Below are 26,743 nucleotides of genomic sequence, written 5' to 3'. Positions count from 1 at the left end.
AAATTTTATCCTTACCAGTATGTGTACCTTTGTCAATTGATGGATGGTAATGTCCCCTGGGTATGTAATATTGTACTGGACCTTTGTATGGATGGTGATGTCCCCTGGTATATAGTACAGGTGTGTGGACCTTTGTATGGATGTGATGTTTAATGGGTATATACAGGTTTGGACCTTTGTAATATGTGTAATGGTATGTACAGTGATGTGGACCTTTGTACCAGGATGGTATGTTACCTTGGTATGTATTGGATGGATGGTAATGTCCCCTGGGTATGTACAGATGTGTGGACCTTACCATGGATGGTGGTATGTCCCCTGGGTATGTACAGATGTATGGATGGTGATGTCCCCTGGGTATGTACAGGTGTGTGGACCTTTGTATATGGTATGTCCCCTGGGTATATACAGTATGTGGACCTTGGTATGGATGGATGGATGGTAATGTACAGGTGTGTGTGGATTTGTATTGTCCCTGGGTATGTACATTTGTATTTTGTATGGATAAGTCCCCTGGGTATGTACAGGTGTGTGGATTTATGGATGGTAATGTCCCCTGGGTATGTACAGATGTGTGTGACCTTTGTATGGATGTGATGTCCCTGGGTATTACAGTATTGTGGACCTTTGATGGTATGGTGAATGATGTATACAGTATGTGTACCTTGTATGGTGATGTGTACAGTGTGTGGATTTATGTATGTGTACAGATGTATATACAGATGTGTGGACCTTTGTAATTGGATGGTGAATGTCCCCTGAATGTATGTATAGATAATATGTGTGGACCTTTGTCAATTGGATGGATGTAATGTCGAATGGGTAATATAGTAATATGTGTACTCTTGGTATGGATGGATGGTAATGTCCCCTGGGTGATGTACAATATAGTAATATGTGGACCTTGTATGGTCATGGTGATGTCCCCTGGGTATGGATGTGTGGACCTTTGATGGATGGTAAATATCCCCTGGTAATGTACAGGTGTTGGTCAATTGGTGGATGTGATGTCCCCTGATGTAATAGTAATATGTGTACCTCTTGGTCAATTGGATGGAATTGATAATGTCGATGGATGGTCCTGTATGTAAGATGTGTACCTTTGTCAATGGATGGATTGTGATGTCCCCTGGGTATATATAGTATATGTGTGGTTCTTTGTATGGATGGTAATGTCCCCCTGGGTGATGTATGTATGTGGACCTTTGTCAATGGATGGATATGTAATGTCCCCTGGGTATGTACAGTATGTGTGTACCTTTGTAATGGTGATGTCCCCTGGTACATGTGTGGACCCCCTTGTAGGATGGTGATGTCAAATATGTACAGATGTGTGGACCTTTGTATTGGATGGTGATGTCCCCTGGATGTAATATACATAATGTGTGGACCTTTGTAATTGGATGGATGGTAATGTCGAATGATGTATGTACAGTATATGTGGACCTGGTCAATGGTAATGGATCCCCTGGGTATGTACAGAATGGATGTGATGTCCCCTGGGTATGTATATGTGTGACGAATAATGATGGTGTGTTTGGTATTTACAGGTGTGTGTATCACCTTTGTATGGATGGTAATTACCTGGGTATGTACAGGTGGTATGGATGGTGTACAGGTGTGTGGACCAATTTGGATGGATGTCGAATGATGTCAATGGGTATATAATAGGTGTGTACCTTGTCAATTGGATGGTGGTGTCCCCTGGGTATGAATGATGTAAATATAGTATATGTGTACTCAGTGGGTCAATTATGGATGGAATGTCCCCTGGGTAATATCGTAATGTGTGTACCTTTGTAATGGATGGTGTATGTCCCCTGGGTATATACAGGTGTGTGTACACTTGGTCAACTGGATGGATGAATGTCGAATGGATGTAAGATAAGTAATATTGTACTCTTGGTCAATTGGATGGATGATCCCCTGGGTAATGTCGAATGATGTACCTTTTAATGGATAGTAATATGGGTATGTACTCTTGGTCAATTGGATGGATTGTAATGTCGAATGATGTCCAACTATAGTAATACTATGTACTCTTGGGTCAATTGGATGGATAGTAATGTCGAATGATGTCAACTATAGTAATATGTGTACTCTTGGTCAATTGAATGTTATGGTAAATATCGAATGGATGTCAATATAGTAATATGTGTACTCTTGGTTCAATTGGATGGATTGGTAATATCGAAGGATTGGTCATTATAGTATTATATGTGTACTCTTGGTCAATTGGTTGGATTGTAATGTCAGAATGAATGTCAATATAGTAATATGTATACTCTTCAGTCAATTGGATGGTTGGTAATATCGAATGATGTTCAATATAGTAATATGTGTACTCTTGGGTCAATTGGATGGATGTAATATCGAATGGATCGTAAATATAGTAATAATGTGTACTCTTGGTCAATTGGAATGGATTTAAAATGTCGAATGATGTCAATATAGTAATATGTGTACTCTTGGTCAATTGGATGGATAGTTAATGTCGAATGATGCTAAACTATAGTAAGATGTGTACTCTTTGGTCAATTGGATGGATTGTAATGTCGATATGATGTCAATATAGTAATATGTGTACTCTTGGGTCAATTGGATGGATAGTAATGTCGAATGATGTCAATATAGGTAATATGTGTTTAATCTGGGTTAATTGAATGGATTGTAATGTCGAATGATGTCAATATAGTAATATTGTGTACATGAGTACTCTTGGTCAGTTGGGATGGATGGTAATGTCGTAGTGAATGTCAATATAGTAATATGTGTACTCTTGGTCAATTGGATGGATTTGTAATCGTCGAATGATCGTCAATATTAGTAATATGTGTATCTCTGGTCAATTGGCGATGATGGGTATATATGTCGTGATGATGTCAATATATTAATATGAGTACTCTTGCGTCAATTGGATTTGGATTGTAATGTCGAATGTGGTCATTAGTATGTATATATGTGTACCTCCTTGGTCCAATTGGCGGTTGGACGTGGATCTTTGCCGACAGGAGGGCCTTGTGTCCAATGTGCGTGAAGTAGAGGGGGCACTGGGTTAGGGATTGTAAAAAGTGAAAGGATTGTTAATCGATCGAATGAATGTCAAATATAGGTAATATGTGTCTCTTGGTCAATTGGATGGATGGTAATGTCGAATGATGTCAATATAGTAATATGTGTACTCTTGGTCAATTGATGGAATTGTAATGTCGAATGATGTCAATATAGTAATATGTGTACTCTTGGTCAATTTGGATGGATGGATAATGTCGAATGATGTAAATATAGTAATATGTGTACTCTTGGTCAATTGACTGGATTGTAATGTCGAATGATGTCAATTATAGTAATATGTGTACTCTTGGTCAATTGGATGGATAGTAAAGATGTTGTCACGTGAATGATGTAAATATAGTAATATGTGTACTCTTGGTCAATTGGATGGATTGTAATGTTCGAATGATGTCAAATATAGTAATATGTGTACTCTTGGTCAATTGGATGGATGGTAATGTCGAATGATGTCAATATAGTAATATGTGTACTCTTGGTCAATTGGATGGATAGTAATGTCGAATGATGTAAATATAGTAATATGTGTACTCTTGGTCAATTGGATGGATAGTAATGTCGAATGATGTCAATATAGTAATATGTGTACTCTTGGTCAATTGGATGGATAGTAATGTCGAATGATGTAAATATAGTAATATGTGTACTCTTGGTCATATTGGATGGATGGTAATGTCGAATGATGTCAATATAGTAATATAGTGTACTCTTGGTCAATTGGATGGATAGTAATGTCGAATGATGTCAATATAGTAATATGTGTACTCTTGGTCAATTGGATGGATGGTAATGTCGAATGATGTCAATATATAGTAATATGTGTACTCTTGGTCAATTGGATGGATGGTAATGTCGAATGATGTCAATATAGTAATATGTGTACTCTTGGTCAATTGGATGGATGGTAATGTCGAATGATGTCAATATAGTAATATGTGTACTCTTGGTCAATTGGATGGATTGGTAATGTCGAATGATGTCATAATATAGTAATATGTGTACTCTTGGTCAATTGGATGGATTGATAGATAATGTCGAATGATTGTCAATATAGTAATTGTCTTGGATGGATTGTAATGATGTCTTAATATGGTCTCTTGGTCAATGGATGGATTGTAATGTCGAATGATGTCAATATAGTAATATGTGTACTCTTGGTCAATTGGATGGATGGTAATGTCGAATGATGTCAAATATAGTAATATATGTGTACTCTTGGTCAATTGGATGGATGGTAATGTCGAATGATGTCAATATAGTAATATGTGTACTCTTGGTCAATTGGATGGATAGTAATGTCGAATGATGTCAATATAGTAATATGTGTACTCTTGGTCAATTGGATGGATTGTAATGTCGAATGATGTCAATATAGTAATATGTGTACTCTTGGTCAATTGGATGGATTGTAATGTCGAATGATGTCAATATAGTAATATGTGTACTCTTGGTCAATTGGATGGATGGTAATGTCGAATGATGTAAATATAGTAATATGTGTGTACTCTTGGTCAATTGGATGGATGGTAATGTCGAATGATGTCAATATAGTAATATGTGTACTCTTGGTCAATTGGATGGATTGTAATGTCGAATGATGTAAATATAGTAATATGTGTACTCTTGGTCAATTGGATGGATTGGTAATGTCGAATGATGTCAATATAGTAATATTGTGTACTCTTGGTCAATTGGATGGATGGTAATGTCGAATGATGTCAATATAGTAATATGTGTACTCTTGGTCAATTGGATGGATTGTAATGTCGAATGATGTCAATATAGTAATATGTGTACTCTTGGTCAATTGGATGGATGGTAATGTCGAATGATGTCAATATAGTAATATGTGTACTCTTGGTCAATTGGATGGATTGGTAATGTCGAATGATGTCAATATAGTAGTAATATGTGTACTCTTGGTCAATTGGATGGATGGTAATGTCGAATGATGTCAATGTAATAGTAATATGTGTACTCTTGGTCAATTGGATGGATTGTAATGTCGAATGATGTCAATATAGTAATATGTGTACTCTTGGTCAATTGGATGGATGGTAATGTCGAATGATGTCAATATAGTAATATTGTATATTGTGTACTCTGATGTCAATTGGATGGATTGGTAATGTCGAATGATGTCAATATAGTAATATGTGTACTCTTGGTCAATTGGATGGATGGTAATGTCGAATGATGTCAATATAGTAATATGTGTACTCTTGGTCAATTGGATGGATTGTAATGTCGAATGATGTCAATATAGTAATATGTGTACTCTTGGTCAATTGGATGGATGTAATGTCGATGATGTCAATATAGTAATATGTGTACGAATTGGATGATGTAATGCGAATGATGTCAATATAGTAATATGTGTACTCTTGGTCAATTGGATGGATTGTAATGTCGAATGATGTCAATATAGTAATATGTGTACTCTTGGTCAATTGGATGGATTGTAATGTCGAATGATGTCAATATAGTAATATGTGTACTCTTGGTCAATTGGATGGATGTAATGTCGAATGATGTCAATATAGTAATATGTGTACTCTTGGTCAATTGGATGGATGGTAATGTCGAATGATGTCAATATAGTAATATGTGTACTCTTGGTCAATTGGATGGATGGTAATGTCGAATGATGTCAATATAGTAATATGTGTACTCTTGGTCAATTGGATGGATGGTAATGTCGAATGATGTCAATATAGTAATATGTGTACTCTTGGTCAATTGGATGGATGGTATTGTATGTCGAATGATGTCAAATATAGTAATATGTGTACTCTTGGTCAATTGGATGGATGGTAATGTCGAATGATGTCAATATAGTAATATGTGTACTCTTGGTCAATTGGATGGATAGTAATGTCGAATGATGTCAATATAGTAATATGTGTACTCTTGGTCAATTGGATGGATGGTAATGTCGAATGATGTAATATAGTAATATGTGTACTCTTGGTCAATTGGATGGATGGTAATGTCGAATGATGTAAATATAGTAATATGTGTACTCTTGGTCAATTGGATGGATTGTAATGTCGAATGATGTCAATATAGTAATATGTGTACTCTTGGTCAATTGGATGGATTGTAATGTCGAGAATGATGTCAATATAGTAATATGTGTACTCTTGGTCAATTGGATGGATGGTAATGTCGAATGATGTCAATATAGTAATATGTGTGTACTCTTGGTCAATTGGATGGATGGTAATGTCGAATGATGTCAATATAGTAATATGTGTGTACTCTTGGTCAATTGGATGGATGGTAATGTCGAATGATGTCAATATAGTAATATGTGTACTCTTGGTCAATTGGATGGATGGTAATGTCGAATGATGTAAATATAGTAATATGTGTACTCTTGGTCAATTGGATGGATGGTAATATCGAATGATGTCAATATAGTAATATGTGTACTCTTGGTCAATTGGATGGATGGTAATGTCGAATGATGTCAATATAGTAATATGTGTACTCTTGGTCAATTGGATGGATAGTAATGTCGAATGATGTCAATATAGTAATATGTGTACTCTTGGTCAATTGGATGGATTGGTAATGTCGAATGATGTCAATATAGTAATATGTGTACTCTTGGTCAATTGGATGGATTGTAATGTCGAATGATGTCAATATAGTAATATGTGTACTCTTGGTCAATTGGATGGATGGTAATGTCGAATGATGTCAATATAGTAATATGTGTACTCTTGGTCAATGTGGATGGATGATGCATAAATATGGTACGAATGATGTCGAATATGTAGTAATATGTGTACTCTTGGTCAATTGGATGGATGGTAATGTCGAATGATGTCAATATAGTAATATGTGTACTCTTGGTCAATTGGATGGATGGTAATGTCGAATGATGTCAATATAGTAATATGTGTACTCTTGGTCAATTGGATGGATGGTAATGTCGAATGATGTCAATGTAGTAATATGTGTACTCTTGGTCAATTGGATGGATTGTAATGTCGAATGATGTCAATATAGTAATATGTGTACTCTTGGTCAATTGGATGGATGGTAATGTCGAATGATGTAAATATAGTAATATGTGTACTCTTGGTCAATTGGATGGATGGTAATGTCGAATGATGTCAATATAGTAATATGTGTACTCTTGGTCAATTGGATGGATGGTAATGTCGAATGATGTCAATATAGTAATATGTGTACTCTTGGTCAATTGGATGGATGGTAATATCGAATGATGTCAATATAGTAATATGTGTACTCTTGGTCAATTGGATGGATGGTAATGTCGAATGATGTCAATATAGTAATATGTGTACTCTTGGTCAATTGGATGGATGGTAATATCGAATGATGTCAATATAGTAATATGTGTACTCTTGGTCAATTGGATGGATTGTAATGTCGAATGATGTCAATATAGTAATATGTGTACTCTTGGTCAATTGGATGGATGGTAATGTCGAATGATGTCAATATAGTAATATGTGTACTCTTGGTCAATTGGAATGTGTACTCTTGGTCAATTGGATGGATGGTAATGTCGAATGATGTAAATATAGTAATATGTGTACTCTTGGTCAATTGGATGGATGGTAATATCGAATGATGTCAATATAGTAATATGTGTACTCTTGGTCAATTGGATGGATGGTAATATCGAATGATGTCAATATAGTAATATGTGTACTCTTGGTCAATTGGATGGATTGTAATGTCGAATGATGTCAATATAGTAATATGTGTACTCTTGGTCAATTGGATGGATGGTAATATCGAATGATGTCAATATAGTAATATGTGTACTCTTGGTCAATTGGATGGATGGTAATATCGAATGATGTCAATATAGTAATATGTGTACTCTTGGTCAATTGGATGGATTGTAATGTAGAATGATGTCATTATAGTAATATAGGCCATGGGCTAGGATGGTCCCACATGCACCCCCAACCTCCGAACCAATATTGTTCTGAACCCTTATGACCCACTAATTACAAATCCAAAAGTTAACATTGCATAAGTGGATTGAACTTCCGATTATGACGTCATTAAGATGGCCGCCATCTGGAAATTCACTAGAAATTGAAAAATAGTCATAACATTAACATTTATCAACCGAAGTAGACAAATGAGGTATCAAAATGACCACAATAGAACAACACATATCAGGACCAAAAAAATCCAATATATGTAGTGATTTCTACGCAGGAAATGAAAAAATCTGATTTTAAGCTCAAAAATGGTGAATTTTTAGCAATTTTTTCATATTTGGCTTGACGCAGCAAAAATGTATCCAAACAGCAAACTTTTATTTCTAATAAGTTTTTGACTACTTATCAATCAGTTTAAACAATAAAAACAACAAAAAACAATGTTAACATTGTATAAGTTCCGGTTAAGGCGTCATTAAGATGGCCACCATCTCGAATTTCACTAAAAAATGAAGAATAGTCATAACACTGATATTTTTCAACTAAAGTAGACAAATGAGGTATCAAAATAACCACAATAGAACGACAAATACATATCAGGACCAACAAATCCAATATATGTAGTAATTTTTACGCAGGAAATGAAAAGATCTGATTTTAGGCTCAAAATTGGTGATTCTTTCAGCAAATTATTCATACTTGGCTTGACGCAGCAAAAATGTTTCCCAACAACAAATTATTACTCCTAATCAGTTATTTAAACTCCTATCAATAAGTAAAACAATAACAACAACAACAACAACAACAACAGCAACAACAACAAATATATAGAAATGCAAAAAAGAATTATTGTTTTAAACTCAATTTTGTAGATTAGCAGCCTCTCTGAATTATTACAACACAACACCTACTGATAGCGTAACAAATGTAACCTAAGCTAATCCTGTGTTTCCGTTAATATCATTAACAGTTTCCAAAACGTTTGTGTCTTTGAAAATGAGCAGATTCATTGTTTATTTCCTATGCATAGCATAAGCAAAATGTCAGATGGTTACTACAATGTCACATATGTCTTTCACCGGTTCTCAATGATAACCATTATCATTGTACGTGCTTTCTCGCCTCACTGCACTATCCACTGAAGAGACTCGGCATATCTGGTAGCTGGTACATGCAGTCCGAATCAGAGTAATCGAGATTTCAGTATCCAATTCGTCGAAAGTCAGAGCGTCGTCTTCGATGTCGATGAGCTGATGTGACACTACATTACCAGTGTTGTTCTAGCCTGTCATCTTTTATGACCCATCCATGGCCAGAGTTCATATCAGGAACAACAGGTTCTGGGATTGGGATCTCTTTCAGATTCTAACATATCGTACGTATATGCTGTTTCAGACTTCTCCGGCACAATGGAAATTACACCAGATCCATATTCTTCCAATGGTGGAATTGGTTCTCCTTAGCACATAGCTCCATAATTCGTATGAAGTACTTTTTCATCAATCTTGTGGACCCTCGTGGACAGGTGATAACATCGAAGTCATTAATGAGGCCATAAATGTAAAAATGCTTTTCACTGGTCTGACTTTTCCCGCTTCCTTGAAGGTGCTGGCTGTGTCACATCTGGTGTATGCGTAAAGAGACCATTGAAGACTCTCCAGTAAAAAGTTCTCTACAGTGCTTTCCAGACTTGGCAAAGAGTGAAACTTCACTGCAGACCTAATTTATGACCTCAAAGAATCCACCTGTGCCACCTGTGGTCACTGAGGTTCGTAAGAATGATGAATTATGCTTCATATGAATTAAGGATAACCAACTCAACCCTCCTCTGGTGTCTTTTCCATGATGCCGGGGAAGTCTGGAACATCATATACGATATGTAAATCTAGGTGAAACTATGTTTCTGATGTTAACTCTGACAATGGACGGTTGAAAAGTAAGAACCACGATGGTAACCCGGTAGTGTAATGTGACCAGATCATCAAGGTCGAAGACGACACTCTGGCGAGAAAGCACTCACAACGAAAATGATTATCATTAAGAACTTGTGAAAGAAATATGTGCAGTGTAGTAACCATCTTATATTTCCTTACGTTATACACAGGAAATAAACAATGGATGTGCTCATTCTAAAAGACGCAACTCGTTTCGAAAAGTGTCATGGTATTAACGGAATTTTAATTTGATACCATATAGCTATTAGTTGGCGTTTTGCTGTAATAATTCAGTTTGAGACGCTACTAGTCTATAATATTTCGAACATGAAAGTGGATTATTTTGAAGTCCTACTTAGATATTCATCCAACTTTAAATTCAAATTTGTTAAGATATAAATCGTCAATGTTATATTCAGGAAATTCCAAGACACCAGGAAACTGTAGTGTCAGCGGTTTGGAAAAAAATAATAATCATATGCCGCATCCGGTGATGTTTTGTAAACCAAATGATGGTATAACGACGATTCTCATTTGCATTTCTATATATTTTTGTTGTTGTTGTTGTTTTAACCGATTGATAAGAGGTCAAATAAACGATTACGAATAATAAATTTGTTGTTGGGAAACAATTTTGCTGCGTCAAGCCAAATATGAAAAGAAATGCTGAAAAATTACCATTTTTGAGCTTAAAATCGTATTTTTTCATTTCCTGCGTTCAAATCACTACATATACTGGATTATTTGTTGTTCTATTGTGGTCATTTTGATACCTCATTTGTCTACTTCGGTTGAAAAATGTCAATGTTATGACTATTTTTCATTTTTCAGTGAAATTCGAGATGATGGCCATCTTGATGACGTCATAACCGGAACTTATACGATGTTAACATTGTTTTTTGTTCTTTTTCTTGCTTAAACTGATTGATAAGTGGTCAAAAAAACTTATTGGAAATAATAGTTTGCTGTTGGGAAACATTTTTACTGCGTCAAGCCAAATATGAAAAACTTGCTGAAAAAATCACCATTTTTGAGCTTAAAATCAGATTTTTTCATTTCCTGCGTAGAAATCACTACATATATTGGATTTTTTTTTGTCCTGATATGTATTTGATATTCTATTGTGGTCATTTTGATACATCATTTGTCTACTTCGGTTGAAAAATGTTAATGTTATGACTATTTTTCAATTTTTAGTGAAATTCGAGATGGCGGCCATCTTGATGACGTCATAATCGGAAGTTCATCCCAACTTATGCAATGTTAACATTTTGATTTGTGATCAGTGGGTCATAAAGGTTCAGAAAAATATTGGTTCGGAGGTTTGGGGCGGGGGTGCATGTGGGACCGTCCTAGCCCATGGCCTAATATGTGTACACCAGATGACTTGGTTTAATGTTAATATCGATATCGTTCATTCTCTCATTCACAGTATCTGGAGCTCCGATATCAATCACACGGTATACGAATGTTTGCAACAGTTCTGGGAATAGTTTCTATTGTAAGTATTTATATTTCACTTTTTCATACATAACTTTACAGTAAACTATAACAGCTAATGAGGTAATGAGACGATGGGTAATTGCACACCTTCCGAACATATTGTAAGAAGTAAATTGTTCACATTCGATCACTGTATAAATGTTGTTGTCAGTAAAATTTTTCTCTTAAAGTTAAATAAAAAATGTTATTAAGAAAGCTTGTGGGACTGTGGAATGTTTGATAACTCGTTCACAATTACAATAATTATCGTAACAGTGTTTTATTTTTAACAGCTTAACTACATGGGTAGTGTACTATTCGTACCAGCAGTTACAATCAAGGCCGGTAAGTTATATTTTTTTATAATTTCACGATAAATATTTTTGTGAGGATGTGATGTTTAAAGCATACTATTGCAGCATGATGATTTATATACAATAAATCTCGTTTTGATAATTTGATAAAACTTGAGAACCATGCTTCATCTCTTATTTTTAAAAACTAAAAAGTATAGAATAAGGAAAATTTAAGATGCATTGTAGTTGGACAATATTAACTAAAATTCTGGTATAAATGACACAAATTATACTTTAAACATTCGTATTAATCAAAGAGAAATTCCAATAGAATATGTGATGTATTAATTTTCTATAAATCACTATGTGAAATTACTCATAACAGGATCAGGCCCCAGGATCACGAAACAGTCTTAGACTTACTTGTTTGTTTAGTCAATCAGTAATGACGTAAGTCTTTGTAACGTCATCTTTAATTGGCTAAGTATAAACTTAGGACACTTTTAGACTTAAGATCGTTTCATGATCCCGAGGCCAGGTATTCCAACGGTTTAACTACACCTGTTCATAACTGTTAATTCAGTAATGAAAAAGGTAACAGTGCTACTAGTATACCATTCATGTAAATCAATAGGTACATCTATAAGATTTGATTGTAAGATTGGATAGTATACTGATATGTATTGTCTGCCAGTAACCAACATCCCTATGTGGACCTCGATAGTCGGTCTGATGGTCATCGTTGTCATCTACACTTTCCTGGTAAGTCTTACACTCATCACATCAATAACAAGGTTATTTAATGTAACCAGTGTGAAAAATAGCTCAACATCGTAAAAATTAACTGAATGTTATTTTGAAATGTTAAGTAGATTAAAGAGATTAAGGGAAGGATATAATGAGATGGATTATTATATGGCATTTTTGTCGTCTTGGTGAGTTTCCCAAAATTTGTATAAAACGTTATTTTGAAATGAAACATGCATGCGTTTGCTTCACTCGAAATACATTACACCACTTTCTAAAATATTTAGAGAAATAAATCAACAATTTATTAAAATCCTAATGACTGACAATGTTTTTATGCAATTAAGATTATAATTCAAACATCTTTTGGGTCTTTTTCGAATGTTAATACACAACGATCCATGATTAAAATTGCCGAAATGGCGTCTGGCGGAAACATTGAAAATAACTGGAAGTGATGTTTTTTTGTGACTGCCTCTATATCTAAAATTGATCAGTATACAAACTTTGGTGTTTTATCATCAAGTGTAATATTAGTTGCGATGAGAGGAGTTTGGATATGTAAATTACACGATTCCAGGGCGGTTTTAAAGCTGTGGTATGGACAGATGTAGTCCAGGCAGGTCTTATGATTGGCGGGATGCTCACTATCATCATCAAGGTAGTGTCATTGTTCAAAGCATTTATGTCACTAGTATTTCATTTCTTAGATCTATGAAAAATATTTTGTTTTCAAACTGTGTGAATCCGCGTAGCACAAAGGATTTCAAAAAGAAACTTATAAGCCGATAAAATTGAAGAAAAAAAATTGGCATAAATGCTTATGATTATTTTTTAAACTATCTGACGAAATAAGATACGTTTTAATGTATGATTTCATTTACTGTTCAATGGATTTTGTTTCCAAATCAATATGCAACGTCAATGTTTCTGTGACTTCACGATAACATCAGATTTTCGCGCCATTCTCGATTCGTTTTCATAGTGGTATGTTTGCTATCATCATCAAGGTATTAACCTTCATCACGTGATCTTGTACAGAAATTCAATGTTTCGAAAACCTGTGTTACCCAGGTAATGAAATAGAGGTTTCTGGTTGGTCGAGATCAAAATATTGTGCGATTGCAATGGAAATTGACATAGGGAGTAAGAGAGATGATTTTACAATGGTATGATTGTGGGGCGTTTGGGTTGTAATGATCACTTATTACAATTAGAACTTGTTAGTGTTAGGAACACAATGAGAGTAGAACTGGATGACATATTCTTACTATAACACTACAGGGTACCATTGATTCCGGAGGCATCTTACAAACGTGGTCGTCTATTTACGAGAGTGGTCGCGTCAACATTTTCAAGTAAGTGAATAATTCTTATAAAACTTACAGATGATTCTTATAAACTAACTACTGGATAGGGAAATAAACACTGCTCCCAAGAGAATGAGCGATGAGTGTCAAATCCAAGCCTTCTACAAGATGACAACTAATACCAACCCTGCATATCAATGGCCTATTGAATACATCATGTTTGTGAACCCCCATATCCACATGAATTATGATTCTTTTATGGTATAGTACATTTAGTAATTTCTTACATTCTGTCTTCGATTGGAATTACCTAAACAGCTAATCAAAATGTTTTTCTTTTTAAGTTTTGATCCGGATCCTACACTCCGTCAGTCGTTTTGGAGTTTGATATTTGGATGCATATTTGAAGGGTTTGGAATGCCTTTTTCACAAACGACATTTCAAAGGATTAAAGCGACACCTACCGTCAAGACAGCACAGAGGTTTGTATCATCCCATATAGCTGTTTTTAGTCATGAGTGACAGGCAACAACCTTCGAATTTGATAGCTGAAGTTTGTTACCACTACTCCCCAGAAATAATAAATTATATAATAAACATTATAAATTGGATCCCGTTTTTCCTTCGCCCATGTTTCTCCAAAGCAAATAAAATGTAATATTTACAGTCAGTGGTGAATTGATAGTATAAACCCCGTTGATTTCAACCAAAGGCTACTCAACTTCATTTCTCGATAAATTGAGTATATCACGCGCAATTTGGAGCCGCGCGGATGAGTTTATGATGGTCCAAATCAGGAACTTTTGGTGTTTTCAGTAGGTACCGAACGTACGTTCGATGAAAATGTACATGTATCAAAATAGGTTTGAACACATATATATACATGTACGTGTGTAAATACAAAATGTAGAAAAGATATATTGTTTATGTTACTTCCGTACCTCTTTGAGCAATGCTTCCATGCGTATGATAAATAAACAATATTGTACAATGTACAGTTTTGCACATTCCGATGACGTCGCAATGTTTACATGTTGTGTGTCGGTGAGTCTATGTTGTTCGCTACAACATGTAGATCTACATCCTATTTGTATTTTTAACATCTTTGGTTGTACGCAAATGGATAAGATATGTCAGGACAACATCAGTCTTTGAGTTCCATAAGTTTAACTAAAACGACCTAGCACGATAATGCATTTCTGCTCGCTTCGGGGGACAGACAAGTCCTGTACGTTATCTACTGTGAATCGGCGAGAGTAGGTCTTACATACACAATGTACGTTAGAGTGTTTCGAAATATCAATGAAACGGAATCCTACAATTGTAGCTTTACAATACTTGTAATAGATATCTAATATTTATTGAAGTGTTTGAAACAGCAATATAACTAACATTTTGAGAGCGGTAAACGTTTACAGTACTTAGTGGGCCTACCTGTGTTTGTACATGTTCCTCGAAACGACGTCCGATACATTTGAAAATCTCCAAAATCCGAAAATAATTACATGGAACTATGTAAACATCCGTGTATTCAAGTAATTTCAAACTGATTTAATAGAACTCAAGTGATCACAAAATTGAAGAAACTCTCTGTTTGTCACACCTCCTTGACACAGGCGATTTGAATCGGAAGCTGCGTCACAACTACGTTAAATATCCTGCCACGTTATGAATCGTGTAAGCGTGTGTAATCATACGAAGTAAAAGATTAAACCTAAGTGCTTTGCACCATGATGTTTTTAACAACAGATAAATAAAACGATTTATAGTTTCATCCCGGGAAAACCCCAGATATATGCTTCATCAGACGGAACTCATTTTATTTGTATGTTCATTGATAAATTGGCGGGAATTTTCGCCACTTCGAGTGGCTGTTCCAAATGCCTGTCGGAACCAAACGATATAAATCAATTTTAGTCATATAAATGCTATAAACACTATTAAGGGTAAATTTTGAGCTATGAAAATAATAGTTAAGACTGTAAATATAAGGATTAAAGTATATTTCTGGTGGTTCTATCGAAGGATAAAGTTGAGTAGGGTATCGATATTTGTTTCATGGACCGCTTCATCGCGGTCCATTCCAAATATCGATACCCTACTCAACTTTATCCTTTGATAGAATCACCAGAAAGAGACTTTAATCCTTAAATAGTTTATGAAGGTTTGTATGACGTCTGTGCCTTAGGAGATCTCGTCTTTTTATAATTGTCTGTTCGTTCTGGATTTCCAGGTGTTAAAGAAAGCTTTTGATTTTTTATCCTTGACCAAAACACCATATTCTATAAAGATGACAATCTACCTAATTTTCGGTGAAAAAGAGCAGGACGATGAGTACAATGTAAAGAAGTCTTTAGTGTCTTTGTTAGCGCGTTCCAATGAGAATATGGGTATGGAATGATTACATTGAGACCAGACACTCCGAAACCACACGCACACCCTTGCTGCTAAGGGAGATAATAACTCTTGTAGTGCCTTGCCTATAAACAAACTGTTACAATAATTAACCAATCGGCAGCATTGTACTGTGTCAACATGATGTCGTTATCAACCACAGAGAAAGGTTTGTCCTTTGAAATGTAGTTCGTCCATTGTAACTGTAATTGTACTAAAAGTACTCGTATAAGCCGAATGATAGACCTTTTGCACTTTTTCCTGCTAAACTTTCTATCCAGACATTATGTTTCCCGCGATTACATCCTACGCTGGATATCGCCCAGAATAACACGATAGCTATTGTTACTATCATGTTTCGACAAATGTCATTAGCTTCATTCAAAATTCGGTAGGATTATGTATGTACTTCAAATTGTAAACTTCTGTGTTGTTTCTCTTTTGTGATACTTAACGAATAAAAGTCTGACTTCAGTATGTAGTATTTTAATAATTGTGATGTTTTTGTTTCGGTTTCAGAATGTACCTATTGACGAATGCTTTGTTCTTGTTCATTACATTCATTGCGGCGGTAGAGGGCGCTGTCATGTTTGCCTACTTCAACGCTAAAGGATGTGATCCCTTGGTAGCCAAACAAGTTACAAACCAAAATCAGGTGTTGTCATTTGTAAAGCAGCTGCCGATAAGAGTATTCAGATTAAAAAAATATACGAAAAACAGAAAATACACTCTCCTACGAAAGACTACTGGGCTCATTTTGGTAGAAGGAAAAAAAATAGTAGTTTCGTGTAATAACGCAAAATTTATTGATTTTTCTTCTACAAAAATGAGACCAATCGACTTTTGTGAAATAAAAAAGTTAAAAATAAAAAATAAATAAATAAATAAAATGAATAAATAAATAAAATACATAAATAAAAGAAGAATAACATATTATTGAAGTGCTTTAATAGTCACCAATTGAATGTTGTATGCAAACGTGATTTTTTAATTTCTATTGTAACCATCAACTGACTACAAATGTATATTTTGTAGCTGATCGCTAGGATGGTGATCGATATATTCGACACAGTGCCTTGCCTCCCGGGATTATTCCTGGCCGCCCTATTTAGCGCCTCTCTCAGGTTACATAGACGAACGTTCACATCTCCACAGCACTTAAATATATATATATATCTTTCATCTGTTTTATTGAAACGAAAAACACAAATGAAATAATATATAAGATAGAATTGATTTCTGATTATCAAATAGAGGAAATAACAGTATTCCTTTAATTAAAGATTTCAGTTAAGCGAATTGATGAACATAAAATATGTATTGATAAAGAGAATAGGCGAGTTTATAAAGATGATATGCGAATTCATAAAGAGAACAACATCTCATGGCATGTATGTATCCTTATTGAATAAAATACTGTTAATATAATTAAAGATAATAAACACATTGGAATAAGCGAATTGGTAAAGATGATCTGCGAATTCATAAATATGTAGGCGAGTTGACAATGGAATATGTGTATTTTCCCGCGACCTCCATGTAATCTTCATTTCATTCTTTCGCCACTAGTACTATGTCATCACTCCTGAACAGTTCCTCCACCGTATTTTGGGAAGATGTCATCCAGCCTCACATGAAGCCGATGTCTGATTTCCGGGCGATGGTAATCACCAGGTGTTCAGGTACTGAAAATCGACATTACAGAAAAACGGAAACAAATACATCTCATTAAACTTTCTGTCATCATATTTTGTTCAGATAATATCGTTTACTGCTATAATACCACCTAGTCTGTTCAGATACTTGTACTATCAGCTCCGTTTACTCCACGATTGCCTCCATATCTAATATTGATTAATACATAGAAATGTATGTGTATACCAAATTTGGTGCTTTAATCACAAAGTGTAGTATTTTCTACAATCCGCAGTACTATGGATAAAGGAAAGAAAAGATGCGACCTATCTGTATAATTTGTCTTGTAAAGAATCATAAAAAGAATTTAGTTTATAAATGTATAGCCGATTATTTATCAGGGTCACGATTGCAAATAAAATGTAACAATGAAGTTTAAGTTGTTTTAAGTTTCTGCGATCTGACTTTAAGGATATATATGACTCAATCTTTGGCGACTGAATTTCGAGATCATGTTAATGTCATCGCCGAAATAATAATTGGATATGCGGTACGTATATCAGATGCATCTTCTTATATTGGCTTTACGGGTCCTAGGTATAATGAAGCAGTATAATGCCATGGGCTATGAGGGTCCCACATGCACCCCCTCCCCCAAACCTCCGAACAAATTTTTTTTCTGAACCCTTATGCCCCACTGATCACAAATAAAAAAAAGTTAACATTGCATCAGTTGGAATGAACTTCCGGTTATGACGTCATCAAGATGGCCGCCATCTAGAATTTCACTAAAAATTGAAAAATAGTCATAACACTGACATTTTTCAACCGAAGTAGACAAATGAGGTATCCAAGTGACCACAATAGAACAACAAACACATATCAGGACACCAAAAAATCCAATATATGTAGTGATATCTACGCAGGAAATGAAAACATCTGATTTTAAGCTCAAAAATGGTGATTTTTCAGCCAATTTTTCATATTTCGCTTGACGCAGCAAAAATGTTTCCCAACAGCACACTATTATTTCTAATAAGTTTTTTGACCACTTATTAATCAGTTTAAGCAACAAAAACAACAAAAACCAATGTTTACATCGTATAAATTCCGGTTATGACGTCATCAAGATGGCCACCATCTCGAATTTCACCAAAAAATGAAAAATAGTCATAACATTGACATTTTTCAACTGAAGTAGACAAATTGCCCAAAAAAGCTCAAAAATGTTATTTTCAGCATTTTTTTCATATTTGGCTTGACGCAGCAAAATTTTTCCCAATGGGTCATAAGGGTTCAGAGAAATATTGGTTCGGAAGTTGTTTTGTTTTTTTTTGGAGGGGGGGTGCATGTGGGACCCTCCTAGCCCATGGCCTATATAGGTCACTAGTATGAAAGTCTCGTTTTTGTTTTCAGTACTGTTGTTCGGTGCTATAGGAATATTTGTAGCTTTTGTGGTGTCTGGATTAACGGGTCCTATTTCCCAGGTAAGTTGACCGATACACTTTTTCCAGACGTTCTAATATAGTTTATATAGATTATCAATATAACTTCTCTTTACTAGCTCTACTTGTAATTAAAGTGTATTATAGTCTACTGTACATACTGTTCTGTCTACCAAATTGGAAGGTTTTGTTTTAGATTGTCGTAGGTTTGGTGAAAGTCCGATAAAATCACAAGTAGTGTCAAATAACAATATTTGATAAACAATAGATCACAGTTAAATGTAAGCATGGTATTAATGTGATACAGATGACTGTTGTTGTTACAGATCCTGGTCACGACCGGTTCCTGTCTGAATGGTGCAGTCACCGGAATATTCTTACTAGGCTGGTGCTGTCCTCGTGCAAATAAACTGGTACATTATATAAACCGGCCCAACTCTTTATAATAATAATCTGCTTAATTGAATTCATTAAAAGAAGCCTCCACTCAATTTGGAGTGCTGCATGTATTGATAACTTATAATTTGGAAGAATGCAGTATGTCATTTTGTAGTTATGGTGAAAACCAATACCCACTTTGAAGCATATTTCCAAAGACATTAAACAAATGCCATTGATGTGACCTAAATAAAATCAATCTGGATTAATCTCCCAAAGGGAAACACTGACGAACACCAGCTGTCTTTGGTCATATTACATAGTGATGCTGTAGTGTAATATAATGATACCAATCTTCCTTAACTTTAGTAATCCCTAAAAACATCCGTAGGAAAGAAATATAGATTTTAAGAAAGGTTTTTTTTCAAAATATTTTCCTTAACTTCTGCAATGCCTTTCTATGGGGAATTTTAAGTTAAGGGATTTCCTGAATTTAAGGAAATGCCCAGCTTAAGGAATACTGTCAAAAACAGCAATCAAATGCCATCATTATGGCCTGCTAACCGTATCTTGTTTTCCCCCGTCCTACAGGGAGCGTTGACCGGCGGATCTCTCTGTGTCCTCGTGATCGGTTGGATATCGTTTGGGAAGTATGCCTCGTCGGGTGTGAGGGCGAGTACCAAGCTACCCCCGGCGGCCACAGACAGATGCTTCCTCAGTAATACCACGTTTTCTAACTACTCCGAGCCATACTCCACCATAACCAATACATCTGTACAGTATGACATTATGACGATCCTAACCACCACGTCTGCACAGTATGACGTCATGACGACTTTGTCGCCGCCAACTGGACAGTAAGTTATATGGTCAAGGTTATTATTCTTACTACTAAAATTGTATATGTTCAATGAATCCTGCGTATATCAAACCAAAACAATGGACATATTATAGTCCGATATACCATCTTTATCTCATTCATGCCTTGTTGATAAAACCGCCTGTCAGCCTGTTTTTCTGGTTTCCAGGCGGTAATTCTAGAACAGGTTTATAGAAGTTGTTGATACTTCATACAACGGATGCTTATGAAGTAACAGAACTTATAATTGAATAGCTCAACTACAAAGATTATAATCACTGATATTAACATCATTATACTATAAACCTGCGGACATTTGTAAGGGACATGCATTGCTTCAGGAATACACAAAATACTGATAACCTTTAATCTTAAGCCTCTTCTTAAGAGTAGTCGGATACTCTACAGATGCAGCTATCTTTACTAGTCTTATGTCAATTCTTTACGACATTAATGATATTTCAGCCATCACAATGGTATATTTTTCGTTCAAGCTTCATTGATACTTTTTTTGCCCTATCCCCTTACCTTCTCTCACTCCTTCCCATTGGGACACGTTTGATGTGTCCAACATTCTGCGTATGTAATATTTTTCATGGCTATTCATGGAGATATCGTGGTAAAACGTTTCACACTGTGACCACGTTGCAAGTACGGCCGATGAGATGGAATAAAGGCGGGGCACGCGAATGTATCAGTCCCGAAGACAATCATAGGCAACCACGCACATTGTAACTAAATCGAGCACGCGACTAGTGTTTAGAAGTTCTGGCCGCTACATATTTCTTCTTCTGTTCATTACTTTCAATCATAATTAGCGTAATAATGCACATTTTGTGGTTTTGATACAGACAAGGCATCGACGTCTTGTACTCATTATCCTATAGATGGCTAGCAGCAACCGGTATCATTATAGTCATCATCACGGGGTCTCTCGTCAGTCGGCTCAGTGGTAAGTCATACTTCACCCGGTATAATTTTTGTCATCATCACGAGTTCTCTCGTCAGTCGGCTCAGTGGTAAGTCATACATCAACCCGGTATCCTTACAGTTATCATCACGGGTTCTCTCGTCAGTCGGCTCAGTGGTAAGTCATACATCCACCCGGTATCCTTACAGTCATCATCACGGGGTCTCTCGTCAGTCGGCTCAGTTGTAAGTCATACATCATCCGGTACCCTTAAAGTCATCATCACGGGTTCTCTCGTCAGTCGGCTCAGTGGTAAGTCATACATCACCCGGTATCCTTATAGTCATCATCACGGGTTCTCTCGTCAGTCGGCTCAGTGGTAAGTCATACATCACCCGGTATACTTATAGTCATCATCACGGGTTCTCTCGTCAGCCCGCTCAGTGGTAAGTCATACATCACCCGGTATCCTTACAGTCATCATCACGGGGTCTCTCGTCAGCCGGCTCAGTTGTAAGTCATACATCATCCGGTACCCTTATAGTCATTATCACGGGTTCTCTCGTCAGTCGGCTCAGTGGTAAGTCATACATCACCCAGTATCCTTATAGTCATCATCACGGGTTCTCTCGTCAGTCGGCTCAGTGGTAAGTCATACATCACCCAGTATACTTATAGTCATCATCACGGGTTCTCTCGTCAGCCCGCTCAGTGGTAACTCATACATCACCCGGTATCATTATAGTCGGCTCAGTGGTAAGTCATACATCACCCGGTATCCTTATAGTCATTATCACGGGTTCTCTCGTCAGCCGGCTCAGTGGTAAGTCATACATCACCCGGTATCCTTATAGTCATCATCACGGGTTCTCTCGTCAGTCGGCTCAGTGGTAAGTCATACATCACCCGGTAGGGTTATCGTTATCAGTCATCATCACGGGTTCTCTCGTCAGCCGGCTCAGTGGTAAGTCATACATCACCCGGTATCACTTATAGTCATCATCAGGGTTCTCTCGTCAGTCGGCTCAGTGGTAAGGTCATACATCACCCAGTATCATTATAGTCATTATCACGGGTCTCTCTCAGTCGGCTCAGTGGTAAGTCATACATCACCCGGTATCCTTATAGTCATTATCACGGGTTCTCTCGTCAGTCGGCTCAGTGGTAAGTCATACATCACCCGGTATCATAATAGTCATCATCACGGGTTCCCTCGTCAGCCGGCTCAGTGGTATGTCATACATCACCCGGTATACTTATATTCATTATCACGGGTTCTCTCGTCAGTCGGTTCAGTGGTAAGTCATACATCACCCGGTATCCTTATAGTCATCATCACGGGGTCTCTCGTCAGCCGACTCAGTGGTAAGTCATACATCACCCGGTATACTTATAGTTATTATCATGGCTTCTCTCGTCAGTCGGCTCAGTGGGAAAACGTAATAATTCAAAATGTGTACCTTACTGATATATTGGTTTGTTTTTACTTTTGTTATGATTGAACAGGTAGAGTAAGATTGTAAATTGAGATTGTTTATTCATTTTGCCGTTTTTCACCTTCCTATATTTTGAAAATTTTTATTATCTACATATCTACATGTAATAATGACGATCTTACGTATACTTTGACCTTAGACCACCATCATGATTAAGACACGTCAGGCCTCTCACTTTGATAGGACATCAAGTTGAGAGTATCACGAACATTTGTAACATTTAAAATCCAGCTGTTACGTTAGTCAACAGTAATTCAGTCTGTAATATGATGTCAGAGGATCTATTAATCCGCCTTTGCGTATTACAGAGTTAGCTCCATTGTGACGTCATGATTTTGCGGGCGCAATTTACGTCGTTTTCTCAAAAAGTTTTGTCGTTATGCTCGCAGACACATGAAATCAAAATCAATACTTACCCGTAATGACAAATAACTCTGTAATTTGCAAATATAGGACATGTTTTATGTATAATATAGATTGCCTGGTAATGTTCGTGTAACGACAGACTTACATATTGTTCTACAATGTTTGACCTTTGTTGTTCAGCTCCTGTACCAGTGGATCCGAGCTTAGTGGTATCCTTTTGTGATTTGCTGTGTTGCTGTTTACCTGAGAAGTTCAGATCATGGTTTGGATGTGGCATTACGCGTCAGAGCAATATCCATGTAAGATTGTTATACATCTATAAAACAGTTTCTATATAAACTCTATTGACAAAAAAAGCCAATAAATGAACTGTTTCGTCGAGCGGCCCAAAGAACTGCTAAACTCAAATGTTAAAATGTGCTGATGGACCGGAGTGACGTCACAATGGGGTACAATAAAACAGCTATCGTCTGGGTTTTCGGGCAACAGATGATTTGTTGGACCCTCACAGAAACTGTTGGCCGAGGCCGAAAGCCTCGGGCAACATTTTGTCTTCAGTTCCAGCAAATCTTCTGTTGCTGTCAACCCCAGTCAACAACTGTATAATGATAGCACATTCTCTAGCTGAACCAGGACAATTATGACAATAAAATCCAATGTTGCAAATAATTCTATTTGAACTAAAATGTTAAGATAAATTCGAATGCGTATGTTTTCGAAATATGTTATCTTTGTTTGATGAATTATGATCTCAATCTTGGTCCTGACCAATATAAGTTCGTTATCGTTGGATTGGAGACGAAAGATCTCAATATATAATGATAGTAATAACCAAAAATGGTCCATGTTCTGGTCCAGTTTTATTATTGTTTAAATATCTCTACTTGAGATATACATTGGTGTAAACAGTAAATACTCTTTAATGATATATACATAATGATCACCTTAAACTATGATAAATAGACATATGTTTGCTGCCTGCATCCATCAATAAGTAATTGTATATCATCTTTTACACATCGTACAAGTCATCAAACCGTCTCACATAAACTTTCCATTGGTTGTGTAACAATATAATTTCATAATACAAATACTTCCTATTGGTAAATTCTGTGATATCAAATAACTAAAATAACATTTTAACACGATTTATGATACCACTAACGTGCAATACATATGATTTAATATTGTTACATAAAAATGACATTGGTCATTCAACAGGACGATGACCAGAATGACGAACATGTCAAGTTGAATAGAGTCAGCGATATGAAAGACGAGCGAACCGCTCCACACTTACACACAGACAGTGATGAGGAAAGGGAGAAAATCGAGGTTAAACCTGATACTTTATCAGCTGTACCAGTGTGACACAAAAGTCGATTTTCATGTGAAAATGTTTGTTTTGTTAACCACCCGCTGCACGGACTGTGGAGATTAACTACGATAGACCTTATCAATATGGTGCAGACTGTGGAGCTTATGACAGGCGAACTGCACAGACGTTTATTACACCACCACAAATACAAACTATGAATGGAAATCATACCTATTTCATAATGATTTTACACCTTATCCTGGGTAGTGGTTTTGATCATGCAGCGCCGTATTCATTTTTTTTCTTAAACATGCGCTTTGTGTGTTGAAAGGGATATGTAGAATATGTATGCAACTACTTTGTATGTAACACGTGCAAACATGCATGGATAGTGTGACTGATTTTTAAAATTTAACGTCATATGTTTAAGACATTCGTTAAATTTGTTCTGGGAAAAATGTGTACTTACGTGTTGAGCAAAGTGATGTAAAGATGGGGAATTCAATGAATGATTAGCTGGGATGAAAACAAATTATAATGGACATGGAATCAAACTGGTGATTCTAAAACAAGTGTGGAACCATGTGAGAAACAAATATTTTATTTCCTATGAGATTCAAGTAGTAATAAGTGGTTATCACCGTAGTTATGTGTGGAAAACACCCCATGTATCACCGGAACATGTGCACTAACTTCATTTAACCAACAGAATGATATTCAATTGCATTCATTGTAAAATATATCCTCAAAATGACATTGCTAAAGTAAATAGGGCACGTGCACTAACTCATTTTAACCAACAGAATGATATTCCAATCATTACAATTGTTACGTTCATTCATTTGGTGGTAAGAGAAAGAAATTAGTTTCATAGTGTCTAGATTGTTATTTTATTACCGGAGTCAAATGTTCATTACAGGGTGTTAAATTGGTCGGTTCTGTCCAGTTTCGGTGTGGGGGAAACTTAGACACATGGTCAAGTAGCCGTAACTAATTAGGAATGGTACTAGTGTATAAGGAGGCTGTGTACAGGAGCCTGAACTTTTTAGGGTCCATTTGACCTACATCTCAAAGAATTGGCATTGTATATATTTAGTTTAGGGCAATTCACAGAATTATTTTAGGGGTCACTTGGAGTCTTTATTTAGCTTTGCTTGGAAAGTATATTTAGCTTCATTTTGGATGTTTCGAGTGTATATTTAGTAATGGGAAATTCCTGAAGTCTTTACTTAGATTCCCTAATTTAGATGCTCGGCTGAGCTTATATTTAGTCTAAGGGTACTTCCTTAAATCTTTAATTAGATTCCTTAATTTAGATGCTGGTAGATTCTATATTTGTATTTTGTAGATATAGGTTATGTGTATGCATGAGCTCATTAATGAATGGGTATAAAAAGGGCTGCGGCCCTGGGACTTGGGCTTTTTCGACAGGATTTTACAAGAGTGCTTACCCTGGGAGTGGGGCTAATTGAGTACTTTGTGATAGTAGTGTTTCGCTGGGAGCGGGACTTACGCTTTTTCTTCGTTTCGATGGGAATTAGATTTATTCTGCTTAGATTCGTTTCTTAATGGGATAGTTGGGATCGTCAACGTAGTTACGTTAGGATTTTAGGTTTTATTTCGTATCAACTGTGTTTCGTCATCCTGTACATATTTTGAATGTTATAAATAAATTGTAAATATTACTTTAAGTGAACTTGTGGTTATTGGAATCGCGACAAATGGTGTCAGAAGTGAAATTAGTCAAGAGAAAACAACAGTAGTTAAGAACGTTACACAATCGCATTAGCAGACAGAAATTGTATTGACGCAGGTTGTGGCTTAGCGTTAGAGGACACCAACGCTTAGATCCATAGATCAGCAGATATTTAGCATTTCCGACATTGATTGCATTCACCTGACAATACAGAGTTTTTTTATATATTACTCGATAACTTGCTTTGCTAAACAGTTATTAACATGTATTAAGTCCAATGGGAGACTGAAAAAACAGACTAAGGTAAATGTAACAATTGTATTGTTGTTTAAAGCTGACAATGCAAGTTAAAAAACATGCATTTGGAATTAAAAAAATATATATAATGAAATATTTTTTTTCGAAAATTGTTTTTGAGACATCTTACTTTTTTTTAACTTATTACTTTTTTTAATCCCAATTAAATACTTT

At 36.0% G+C, this 26,743-nt stretch overlaps 1 protein-coding gene across 1 annotated transcript; it reads left to right on the top strand.

Moving 5' to 3' along the window:
• The first annotated feature begins 9,732 nt into the window (after nucleotides 1–9,732).
• On the top strand, nucleotides 9,733–23,970 carry LOC138308090 (sodium-coupled monocarboxylate transporter 2-like). The gene is made up of 14 exons (XM_069249038.1): nucleotides 9,733–9,774; nucleotides 11,373–11,441; nucleotides 11,716–11,767; nucleotides 12,413–12,480; nucleotides 13,046–13,126; nucleotides 13,750–13,823; nucleotides 14,120–14,257; nucleotides 16,689–16,824; nucleotides 17,205–17,293; nucleotides 17,739–17,851; nucleotides 19,221–19,291; nucleotides 19,576–19,662; nucleotides 20,219–20,484; nucleotides 23,439–23,970. Exons 1-14 carry the CDS (start codon nucleotides 9,733–9,735, stop codon nucleotides 23,479–23,481), a joined length of 1,329 nt encoding a protein of 442 aa, XP_069105139.1. The 3' UTR covers nucleotides 23,482–23,970.
• The last annotated feature ends 2,773 nt before the right edge of the window (nucleotides 23,971–26,743 follow it).

This window comes from Argopecten irradians, chromosome 14 (genome assembly GCF_041381155.1).
Source record: "Argopecten irradians isolate NY chromosome 14, Ai_NY, whole genome shotgun sequence".
Taxonomy (NCBI): Eukaryota; Metazoa; Mollusca; class Bivalvia; order Pectinida; family Pectinidae; genus Argopecten; species Argopecten irradians.
This window is presented reverse-complemented; position numbering and strand designations above follow the sequence as displayed.

What these genes read in the sequence shown, in the direction of transcription:
- LOC138308090 (XM_069249038.1), top strand. Translation starts at nt 9,733, where the DNA reads ATGACCTCAAAGAATCCACCTGTGCCACCTGTGGTCACTGAG. An exon ending in TTCTGGGAATAGTTTCTATT is followed by an intron (nt 11,442 to 11,715) that starts GTAAGTATTTAT and finishes TATTTTTAACAG; the next exon opens with CTTAACTACATGGGTAGTGT. An exon ending in TTGTCATCTACACTTTCCTG is followed by an intron (nt 12,481 to 13,045) that starts GTAAGTCTTACA and finishes ACACGATTCCAG; the next exon opens with GGCGGTTTTAAAGCTGTGGT.